This window comes from Palaemon carinicauda, unplaced genomic scaffold (assembly GCF_036898095.1).
Source record: "Palaemon carinicauda isolate YSFRI2023 unplaced genomic scaffold, ASM3689809v2 scaffold2, whole genome shotgun sequence".
In the NCBI taxonomy this organism is placed as follows: domain Eukaryota; kingdom Metazoa; phylum Arthropoda; class Malacostraca; order Decapoda; family Palaemonidae; genus Palaemon; species Palaemon carinicauda.
The window spans coordinates 1,190,792-1,203,183 of NW_027169589.1; the positions used below are offsets into that span (position 1 = coordinate 1,190,792).

The window sequence follows — 12,392 nt, forward strand, 5'->3', positions numbered from 1 at the left end:
GATTTAAAGCTTTTATACTATTAATGATTGGGTCAAGACCGGAGATCATAATCAAGAACAAAAATTGGTAAATGATTTGTAATATAAATAAAATAAAACGCTAGTCCGTATCTCTTTGTGGTATAGAAGGCTCCAGTGCTATACAAGAACTATAATACCAGTCTTGTTTTCCCTTTGAGATAACAATTTATTGATTCTATTCAAATTAAAGTGGCAGAATTAAGGAAGAGGCATCTCTGAAGACTTGATAGAATAAATAGCAACATAACTTATGTTGAACAATCTATTAGAATATATTTTCAGTAATATTGAGCAACTTATTGGAATATTTTTCCGCAATAATTTCCCTACTGTAAAGAGATACCTCACTATAATTGGTCCCTTCCCTTGCACTATCTTTCAGTCTTAACTTTCCGTTCATAAGAATAAATCAAAACTTTACTTACTGGTTTTCCTGTTTGCCTGCATCTTTTTGTACAGGAACTGCACATGTGTTTTTCATGTAGTGGTAATGTGTTCACCTTGCACTTTCAAGGCAGCTGATCCATCCAAGCCCTGGACCATGAGTTTAAGTTGTTGACTTGGAAGGTTTCTGATGTGGTTGGGGGTGTTGCTCTTGCCTGGCTGAAAGTCTTGTGTGTATCTTCAGATGATACTGCAACTGAAACCTATAACTTAAAACCTATAAAGGTACCAGCTCCTATAGTCATCCTGTTAGAGGCCTTGTGAGAGAATCCTGAATCTGTCGTGATGTGCACCATCAGAACCCTTAGTGAATAAGATTTTTCATAACTGACCATCCTTTACATTCAGATCTCCCTGGACAATTCTATCCTGTTCGTAATACTAGGCAGGCAGTTAATTCTAATAGCCAGGCCTTCTCCATCACGAGGCTCAATACTACACAGTACTCTAGAAGTTTTATTCCAGCTGTTACCAAGTTGTGGAATGATCTTCCTAATCGGGTGGTTGAATCAGTAGAACTTCAAAAGTTCAAACTTGCAGCAAATGCTTTTTTGTTGACCAGGCGGACATGAGTCTTTTTATAGTTTATTTATGACATATTTGTTTTTGATGTTAATAGTTTATATATGACATGTCTGTTTTGACGTTGTTACTTATTTTAGAATGATTTATTGTTAATTTGTTCTCTTCATTTATTTATTTCCTTGTTTCCTTTCCTCACTGGGCTATTTTTCCCTGTTGGAGCCCCTGGGCTTATAGCATCTTGCTTTTCCAACTAGGGTTGTAGCTTGGATAGTAATAATAATAATAATAATAATGGAACACTAGAACCAGGAGGTCCAACTAAAGAAGTCAGGTTAGGTTTGAAATAGGGCAAGGTTTGTTCAGAGTTGCTACCTCACCTTTAATTGAAGACTCCTGGGCCTTTTAATATTTTACAGAAGCTAACAAACTTGAGATCTTTTGAAGTGCATCACAATCAAAACAATGATTCGTTAAAGGATGTATTGGAGTTCTGTGCCGGTTTGACATTATCATCTTTATCCCTGCTATAATCAATTAGTTGTGGTCTTCTCTGGAGATCTCCATGAATTACAAGCAAGTTTCCGTTTGTGTTGACTTTTATTTTGGTATGCAAATATACATATCCATAAAAGGAACCGTGAGGATTTTGCATTCCTCACAACAGTTATTTAGATCGCAAAACTGTCCCCAACACAAGGCATAAAGATTGCAGAACATGATTACCCTGATATAATTTGTGCAGATGTTACTAGTAAATCCAATAGAAGACATCTTTAAACTCACTAAAATGTCTAAATTGAAACAATCTGGAGATAGGGACTGTCGGTAATCATAAGTTGAGACAGACTGAAAAGACAAAGGCTCTGTGTCTTGACAAATCATTGGTGATTGCCATTAACTGCTAGATTGTTTCATTACTATACTAGAGGCTCAAATTTATTGAAAAAAAAGAAAACCAAATATTTTAGTTTTACAGGTAATTTTAGATAAAACCGAGGTTCGAGAGAAAAGGCATGAAAATCATGGGAGGTTCAAAGAAATGATAGATTCCTATGACCCTTGATAGCCTTTAAGGTTTAGTTAAATAAAACAATGTATTGTGGGAAAGTTTCCTTATTGGGTTTTTGGGTTTAAGATGTAGAACTCCTCTCTTCAACAATGCTGCCCTTGTTATTAATATTTTAGTGATAGAAGCACACTGAGTTAGATTCTACTCATATAAAAGACCTGAAAATTAGAGTTCATCATATTAGAAGCACTGGTACATCTCTTAATTTCTGTTAGTCTTAACTTTAAAAAAATTTTGACAACCTCTCAGAAGTATACTTAGTCAGTTTTCTGCTAAACTTTATATAAAAGAAGCTTGGATTTCTTATAAGAATTTCTGGGCAATAAATGCTGTGGTATTTATGATATAGATTTTTAAGTAATAGATCGCAGAGAGTTGTGGTTGATGGGCACGACAGTCAGTAAAGGAATATGATATCTGGTGTTCCCAAGGATAGTGTTCTTGGCCCATTAGTTTTTATACTATACACATGACATGTGGTTTGCCTTTGAAAACAAGCTTGCTGCATATGCAGATGATGCTACTCTCTACATCAATTCCATCTTCTTAATGTAGATCTGAGGTTGCTGAATCCCTTTATGGAGATCTAGCTAAAAGTAGTGCATGGTGCAAATTCGGTGGCATGAAGTTGAACCCTAACAAAAAGTATGACTCTTAAGTAGGTCGAGAACAGTGGCTCCTCAACATATGGATCTCAGCATTGATGATGTATCTTTAACTCTGCATGAAACTTGAAATTTTAGGTGTGATTCTTGACAGCAAATTTACTTTTGAAAAACACTTTCGGTCTGTCTCCTATTAAAGTGCACAAAAAATTGGCGTATTAAGAAAGTCTTTTAAGATTTTTGTGATCTTCTATTTTGAAGAAGTATTTTAATTCTTATTCTACCTTTTTTAGTATTGTTCTCCAGTCTGGTCTTCAGCTGCTGAATCTCATCTTAATTTGTTTAACAGAAACTTACGGTCTATTAAATTTCTTATTCCTGATGTGGCACCGTTGTTTAATTAGTATATTAGGCATGTTGCATAAGATTTTTCATAATTCTGACCATCCTTTCCATTCAGATCTTCCTAGACAGTACCATCCTGTTCGTAATATCAAGTATACACTTAATTCTAATGATCTCGCCTCCTCCATCATGAGGCTCAATAGTACACAGTATTCTAAAAGTTTTATTACTGCTGTGACCAAGTTGTGGAATGATCTTCCTAATCGGGTAGTAAGAATCAGTAGAACTCCAAAAGTTCCAACTTTCAGCAAATATATTTGGTGACCAGGTTGACAGATCTCTTTCTTTTTCATAGTTTATATGTGAAAGATTGGTTAAAATGTTGTTACTGTTCTTAAAATATTATAATTGTTCATTACTACTTATATAGTTATTTTATTTCCTTATTTCCTTTCCTCACTGGGCTATTTGTTTTCCCTGTTGGAGCCCTGGTTTTCCAACTAGTGTTGTAGCTAAGCTAGTAATAATGATAATCCCCCACTCCACTGACTAGTGATTTTAAGAGGCTGTTGAACCAGTTTTGACTTCAAGATTGAAAGACAAGGAGAGATGGTTACTCCTGGGCCTGTACTGCCAAACACTGCTATATAAGCTTATTAATACACTAGAGAGGGAAAGCTATTATTATAATAATAATTATTATTATTATTTTTTTTATTAATTATTATAATTACTTGCTAAGCTACAACCCTAGATGGAAAAGCAGGATGCTATAAGCCCAGGGACCCCAATAGGTAAAGAAAACAAACTTTTTTGGCTTTGCCGTAGATGTACACATTTATCCAGTTGAGAGTCGGGGATTTTGAATGTTAGCGTATTATAGAAATAACTGATATCATCAAAATTGAGTAACTAGATTTTATGAAAATTTGGTTTGTAGTCCTAGGGTGAATGAATTTATATTGCTCTGGTTTTGTCAGTCCTTTGATGTTTATACATAATAGGTTTGTTGTCCTTAATTTCAGACATTAAAGGTAAATAACTTTTGGTACAGTTAGTATTTTTGTATGTGTGGCTGCTAGAGATTATATTGTTTTATATGCAGCTGTCCATAATTGGTTTTATCTCTGGAATGTTGTTAAAATTTAGTTTGTGTCTTAATACTCCATACAATATTCAGATATGGTGAGCTATAAACAGGCAGCTCTTGTAAAATTAGCTGTGTCTCTGTCTGATCACATGCCCATTTTAGGGTTGTATATTTAAACAATTATTCAGTCAACCCTTTCATTAAATGTTGCTAGCTTTAAAAAGACAGTTGCTTTAAAATCCCCAAAACCAAAACCTCCTTAATTTTAGTGGTGTGGGGTTTAAAGAAATGTTTTTTTGGGCAGCTTTACCCAGGTGTAGTCCTTACAATAAATTCTGGGTTCTACGGATGTAATTACTCCTTAGAATGTCTTATTTCTTTAAAGAAGTACAACAAATAAGATTAGGGAAAAAATTTGAATTTCCAGATTCAAATCTTAGTATAGCTAATATCAAAAACTAATTTCATAAAGAAATTTTGTCCATATTTATAACATTTTGTGTGTCCAAGTACAGTGATGCCTCAGCGTACGAAAGTAATCCATTCAGGATACGGTTTCGTATCCTGATTTTTTCGTATCCTGAGTCGCGTTTTACATGTAAATAGCCTAATCCGTTCCAAGCCTTACGAAAAGACACCTTTTCTTTCATAAACACGCTAAATTGTAGTAATAAACATGCAATGCAGCCATTTCTATCATTCAATAATTAACCCAACCGTTAAAAACAGCCTAATCCATTCCAGAAACCACCATGAGATTATTCAATAATGTAGTTATAGCCTAGTTATCCCCTCCAAGCCCTAAGAAAACGGTCCATTTTCTTTACTACTGTATAAAAGTTACAGTACTGTATGTAAAGCATTTGGATCAGGGAAGGTGTATTGTTACCTGTACACCTAAATTAAGGGTTGATACCCTGAAAAAAAAGGTACTGTACTCTCGGCGACGAGTTGGGATCTCGTAAGCTTTTTGTATCCTGAAAATTTTTTCGTATACTGGGGCATAAAAATCTTTGTATCGCTTTTCGTATCCTGAATTTTTCGTAAGCAGAAACTTTCGTATCCAGAGGTATCACTGTACAAATGTTTTATGAGGGGTATGAATAATTTATTTCTAAAACTAACCATTTAAGTCAACTTTATGAAAGTTGAGGTATTTAGGTAATTTGGTTTAAATTTTTTTGTCATAATTTTTTTTCCCCATTTCCTCATTTTTTAGATGACAATGCAAGCTCAGGACTTGTCTCTGGTCGCCCGCCTCTACCATCCACTCCACACATACCCCACAGTCAGCAGTGTGCTTATTCTCCTCGCTTACTGAGCGCTCGAATGACGCCACAAGTGAGTAATATCATGAATTGTCCTAAAAATTAACCCCTTTACCCCCAGGCTATTTGGAAATTTCCAACCCTTAACCCCCAAGGGTTATTTTTTATTCAAGAACATTTTGCAGTATATATTTTTCAAATTGCTCTAACAGCCTTAATTTTTGTCATAGAGAGGTCAGATTGGTCTCATTCTCTTGGAAAATGCCTGAATTTTCTCAAAAAATTATCAAAAAAAAAAAAAATAAATTGTAAATAGCATTTTTTTGCAGGGGCTTATCGGTACGTCCATGGGGGTAAAGGGATGTGTTTTGTTAAACGTACCAGTACGTCCTTTGGGGGTAAAAGGGTTAATACATAAGCTTCCCTTCATGAAGTTAGATACAAAATGAGTTCTCTTTGAGAGTTCTTTCTTCTTCTATCACCCTTTTGTTAATTTTATGTGCCTTCTCACAGGTCTTCTTCATGCTATTTCCATATTTACTGTTCCTCCTCATCACTTATCGTCATATATGCAAAACAGCCAGTCTTTGTAGAGCCTTTTTTTTCATTTTTGGGATGCAATATCTCTCATTCAACTCCTCATTTGTAGTATCTTCCCACTATATCATGAAAGCTAATATTATTGTTTTCTCTTTATATAACTTAGACTTTACCTTGTGTATTTTAGCTGTTAGATATTTGGTGGCATACATTTGTATAATGGGGTTCTTAACCCTTTCACCCCCAATGGACATACTGGTACGTTTCACAAAACTCATCCCTTTACCCCCATGGACGTACTGGTACGTTTCACAAAACTCATCCCTTTACCCCCATGGACGTACCAGTACGTCCTTGCAAAAAACTGCTATTTACATTTATTTTTTTTGCATATTTTTTATAACTTTGTGAGAAACTTCAGGCATTTTCCAAAAGAATGAGACCAACCTGACCTCTCTATGACGAAAATTAAGGCTGTTAGAGCAATTTAAAAAATATATATTGCAAAATGTGCTTAAAAAAAAATGCCTTTGGGTTAAGGGTTGGAAAGTTCCAAATAGCCTGGGGGTAAAAGGGTTAGTATACAGGAGCTCTTTATTCTGTTTTTATGTACAGGAGCTTTTTATTGTGGAAGAATCTTAGTAATTCAAGGGAATTTAGTTTTAAGCTATAAATTTTATTTGTTCCGTAACCGAAATACAAACCACGCTATTTACATAGGGTATTACAGTACTTTCGGCGTAGCTGAAGTGACAAGCCATTAGATTTTTAACGAGGGTTAACTACCCCCCCCCTCTGCGCTAGTTAGCAGGGGGTAGGGAAGGGGTAGCTTGCTACCCCTCCCCCCCCACACACACACACTGGTGAGTTGTCTCACTTCACTTTTGGCTCAGACGAAGTACAGACGTTTCTGTTTTCGTCCTCGTTAATGACAGCCTTAATTTGTTTTTTTGCTTTTTCTAGTTCTGTGTGTTTGGAAGTTGGCCTCGACCATTATCATCGCTATGCGCAAGTGCCCTGGACTCGCTGGCCGCTCTTGTGGGACCTTCATGTCAGCGGAGGACACCGATCCTCACACCCTTTGCCCGCAGTGCCGAGGTCAACGGTGTGAGAGGGAGAATACTTGCAGTGAGTGTAGGGAGTGGTCTGCCTCCCCAGTGGGAGAAATTCGGCCGTTGGCGTAAGAAGTCCAAAAGAGACCGTTCTCCTTCAGGGGCAACCTTGAAGAAGGGAACCTCCTCCTAAGCTCCCACTCGATTGGTCTCTCGTGAGAGACTGCCGAGTGGTAGCGCAGGCCCTAGTGGTGTTTCCCGACCTCGGGGTGCGGGAGAGGGCGTTGCCTCCCTTAGCGTGGCAGCTCCCTCTTCTCCTCCGGGGGAGGATATTTTGGATTTTAATGAATATGACCAAACTGTGTCTAATGATGATTTGTTCCAGCTTTGGACTTCCTTGGGGCTTAAGGGCTCGCCCTCCAGGAAGCCCTGTTTGACCTGATCCAGTTGGGGGCTGTGGTCAAACAGTCGCCGGTAATACCGGAGGTACTCCCTTCGGATATTGTCGACACTGTCTTGGCAAAGCCTTCCGACGGGTCTGGTCAAACCCTTGATGCTGCGCCTGTTGCGGACGTTGCTGAAGGCTCGCCTCCCCCCTCCGAACATCCTTCGAGGGGGGAGGGGAGTCCCACAGTCTCTCCTGCGGGCGGGTCATCCCCCTCGGGGTAGCGCACTGACAGAGACTCCTCTTCAGAGGACTGATGACTTGGACGCCCTTCCTCGAGGTCGTATTCGCCGTAAGGCCCGTCGGCCTCTCCGCAGCAGATGACTTCCTTCTCCCTATAAGGGAGTTAGGAGGCGCCTCTTTGGTTCGTCCTCTCCTGCTTTTTCCCCTGAGGAGGAGCACCCCCGTCAGAAGCAGACCGTCGCAGTAGTGTCCCTTGACCTCTCCGCAGATCGTTCGCGATCTCCCACGCCTGCCAGACCTTCCGACCTGCTTTCTCCGTTCCTGGCTGCAGATGCGCTTTGGGCGCCTTCTCACCCTGTCATCCAACAGGCACCGATCCCTTCGGGGAAAAGGGACTCTACTCACGGTGTGGGTAAGTCCCTTGCGCGTCAGGGTTCCCCTGCGCGCCCACCTGCGCGTTCGCGTGCAGTAGCGCACAAGCGCTCTCCAGAGTTACAGTCTTCAGACTTAACTCGCCAGCGCCCTCATGTTCCTGATGTGCGCAAAGCGCACCTACGTTCTCCTGAGCGCCCTCGTTCTCCTGTGCGCAGCCGCGCTACTACTCAGCCTGTTCCTGATGCGCGCCCAGCGTGCCAACGATCACCGCGTCCACGATCACCAGATCTGGACTTAGGCAAGGGTTCCATCCCGTCGCCTCGCCCTCGCGCCCCTGCGCGCCCTTTTGCTTCTGCATAACAGTGCTCGCGCTCATCTAGAGCTCCTGTTCGCGAGCGTTCGCCTGCGCGTTCGTCTCCCTCCATCTCTTCAGATGTGCGCAGTAACCTTACTATGCGCCAACGATCCCCTGCGTGCCCACGCGATCACTCGCCTGTGCGCAAACGCTCTCCTGAGCGCCAACGCCCTCTTAAGACTGATCGCCCCAGGTCTCCGACTCTCTCGCGCAATAAATCCCCTGTGCGCAGTCGTTCGCCTGTCCGTGGTACGCGCCGTTGTTCTCTGGAGTACACGCGACATCGCTCACCAGCGCTCTCTGCCTGGCAAACGCTCGCCAAGTCGCTCGCGACTTTACTCACCTGAACATCGTCGTTCTCCTATGCGCCGCCAGCGGTCGCCTAGTTTTCAGCGCAGCCCTTCACCTACGCGCCCACGCGCACCTTCACGTGCGCGCCAACGCGTCCCTTCGCCTGCGCGGCCGTTCGCCAGCCCGCCCATGTGCCATCTCGCCCTCTCGCCCGCGAGCCATCTCGCCCGCGCGCGAACGTGCCCACGCGCATTCTTGTACATGCGGCAATGCGCCCGCGCTTTGGAAATCGCCCGCGCGCGATCCCTCGAATGCTATTTCGCGCGAGCGCCGCCGCGATCCCCATTCTCGCAGGGATCATCAACGCGGCCAACTGATAGGGACGCGGACTTCCAGATCGGTCTCTGGATCGCCACCGCGCAAGCATAGGATTACCTACTAGGATCAGGACCAGGAAGGATCTACGGAGAGGTCCATGAAACATTCTTTTACTTCCTCTTTTCAGGCAGGCCCCGTGGCGTCCACTCCGAAGGGTCAGGAGATCCCCTTCCCTCCAGCAGGGATAACTGACACGGCGTCAGTTACCCATCATCTTTGGTTCCGTCACATAATGAACGCAGTGGTTCAGGCTGTGAAGCCGGCCCTCGTTGATTTGGGACTTAAACCAACGGCAGACTCATCCCCGCTGAAGAGAAGGAGAGGAGTGGACTTCGTGGTGACTTCTCCTCGGGAGAAGTTGGCTCCCAAGAGGTCTGTCAGGAAGGCTCCTTCTCCTTCGCGATCGGTTTCTCCTTCTCCCGTGGACGAGGTTTTTCCGTCCTCAGGAGAGTCCAGCGAGGCAGGGTTGTCCCCCACGGCACCAATGGGAGGAACCCTTCCTCTTAGGAGAGAAACTTCTCGCGATGAAGCTCCCTTCCGGACCTCTTTGCTGGAGTCCTGTATTCCTCCTAGGAGGGAGCCCAAGGACTCCAAGACGATTTCTAAATCGTCATCCAGGATCCGTCCAGAGCCAGCCAGACCCCGGGAGGACGTCCACGTGTCTCCCCAAGATGAGCCTTTGGTGACCGGAGACTTAGCTGCCAGTCCGCAAGGAGGAGACCAGTTCGAGTCAGAACACGCTTTCTGGCAGGTCCTAGGCTTGATGAGGCAACTCAACAAGTTTAAGGACCCGGAGACTGCCCCTCGTGAGGGCAAGGACACGGTGCTAGACCAAGTCTACGGCACCCAGAAACCCTCTAAGTCCAGCGCAGCTTTGCCTTGGTCCAAAGGGGTGAAAGGGGCCAGGGACAGGGTCGAAGCCCAGCTCTCCGAGCTCGCCGCCTCCGGTCGTTCTTCTGCTGGGTACAAACTCCTCCCACCTCCTCAAGTACATCAGAGGAGGTACTCTGAGATGATGGGGGAGTCCAGTATGGCCCTTCCACTTCACCATTCTGTGGAAGAGCTGACCAGGGGAATTCCTCTCGAGAAGCTCTCCGCTCGGCAGGTGACGTTCTCGGCGTCGGAGATCCTGAACCTAGAGAAGGTCGCGAAGAGTGCCATGCAGGCATCTTCGTGGCCGGACGTTTGGCTGGGATCTCTGGGCACCCTATTGCGCTCTGAGGATCTGTCCAAGGAGAGCAATAGGAAGGCCTTGGAGACCTTTCTCCTCTTGGGTACGCGTTTGATCGAGTTCCTCGCTCTCCAGGAGGTCGACGACGGCTCCCCAGGCTTCTTCAGTCGACTCTTTCTTGTAAAGAAGGCGTCAAGAGGCTGGAGACCGGTCATCGATCTCAGCCCTGAACAAGTTTGTCAAACAAACTTCGTTCAGCATGGAGACAGCTGACCCGGTCAGATTTGCAGTGAGACCGCAAGACTTCATGTGCACACTGGATCTGAAGGACGCGTACTTCCAGATCCCAATCCATCCGTCTTCCATGAAGTACTTGAGATTCAGCCTAGACAGCAAGATCTACCAGTTCAAGGTGCTGTGTTTCGGTCTCTCCACAGCACCTCAGGTGTTCACCAGAGTGTTCACACTGATTTCGTCTTGGGCGCACAGGAACGGCATCTGTCTCCTCCGTTATCTGGACGACTGGCTGATCCTGGCAGACTCTGAGTCAACCCTTCTTCGACACCGGGATAGGCTTCTGGAGGTTTGCCATGATCTGGGGATCATGCGATGTATTACACAGTAAATTACACCCTTCGCCATTCAGTCCTACCACAAACCTCTGAGAGAGAGTACATGCCTGAGTTTGACCTCTGACATTCACTGATTTTTACATTCTTCTCATTTTCAGCAAGAATTGTATCATATATATATATATATATATATATATATATATATATATATATATATATATATATATATATATATATATCATTAAAACTCATTATTTTGTGGCAAAATTGTTGTCAGAATAGGAGAATTCAGCCCTAAGCTGTAAAGTACATATTTCTTTTTTTATTTTTAGTTGCTATTTTTCTTTGGAGGAAGCAGAATCTTAGAATGAGGTAATTTAGCCCTAAGCTATAAACTCTATTAATCATGAGTTACATGATATAGTTCCCATATTGTGTTTTAGATTTGTGAAAAAGTAATTTGGTATGCTATATATCAAATGTATCGATGAAATTTTTTGGCTCGGCCATGTCGTCCTAATGGAAGGTTCCTTTTGGTAGCTTTCTAAGGGATATTTTCTACAGTGATACTCCCAGAGAATTAACCATAGGTATCCAGATTTCTAACTCCTGGCCCAAGTATCCTTAATATAGCTTTAAGGATATCGCATAATATCAGGGGACATATTTTTAGATACGACAGCAATCTTCACCCCGAATAGATTTAACTCTTTGAGAGGGAAGAGTGGCGAACAAAATGGGGAGCCGTTATCAAGGTATCCGGTGGACCTCCTCTCCGTACTACTACAGGCCATCATTCCTTGTTCTGTAGCATTTAAGCTAAGTGCGCTCCCGCGCTTTTCCCGTTGTTTCTTACGGATTTTTGGAATATAATCATGCAATCTCCAGCATCTTCATCATCTGTAAAGTTGAGTATTTAATCTATCCTGTGTATAATTTTAAGGCTCCCTTTTCACAGTTAAATTCGTATAATTTAAGTGTGTTTGGTTGAGCGTAGCCGACACCGGAGGCGACCATTTTAAGACCGCTGTCGCACATTATAAATGCATTCATTTAGTCAGTAGAGCGATATTCCCGGTATTTAGCTATAAATTTTAGCTAGTTAGGCAAATTATACTAGTGAAGATATTGCATACGATATTATTTTATTCCCCTTCCTTTATGTGACTTTACTTTTCGTATACGCCGGTGGTACCAACCTTGGCCGCGGTCCCCACCGGAGTTAGGCTAGTCTAACTCGTTTATGTATACGTTAGTAAAGTAATTCTCCATGTTTAACTTCACCCTATCTTTCCTTGTTAATTCATATAGGGACATATATCCCCTAGAATTTATGGATAAGGTTTGATAAACAGTATTCTTTTTTTAGAGAAAAGAGGCTAAACCCTTCCTCCTTCCCTGAGCCGCCGCCATTACAGGCGGCAACCTCCATCTTTCGTCATCGCTGTTGAGTAGTAAACTCCGGCTTGACTTAGATAGTTTTACACCGTCTGTCTTCTTTGCCGCCGAGTATCCCAGCTTTGAAGTAAGATGGTAGCTCAGGGTGTACTGTCTTGCAGCCGACAATGTCGCCGACAGGGGAATCTTTGTTCCTCTGCGGCCCACGATGTCATCGGCACAGGAAGCCATGCTTCCTTAGTTCACGGCCGAAAGTAGGCGGCAT

The 12,392-nt window shown here is 43.0% G+C and overlaps 1 protein-coding gene across 3 annotated transcripts in view; it reads left to right on the forward strand.

Annotated features, from left to right (window-relative positions):
• LOC137635933 (rac GTPase-activating protein 1-like) overlaps window positions 1-12,392 on the forward strand; it is a 159,291-nt gene that overhangs the window by 72,219 nt on the left and 74,680 nt on the right. For all 3 annotated transcript variants that reach the window (XR_011042822.1, XM_068368380.1, XM_068368381.1), the window contains exon 7: window positions 5,319-5,440. Coding sequence is in view for 2 of the 3 variants with exons in the window: in XM_068368380.1 (XP_068224481.1) it covers window positions 5,319-5,440 (122 nt within the window). In the remaining variant the exon portion in view is untranslated. The remainder of the gene's footprint in view (window positions 1-5,318; window positions 5,441-12,392) is intronic.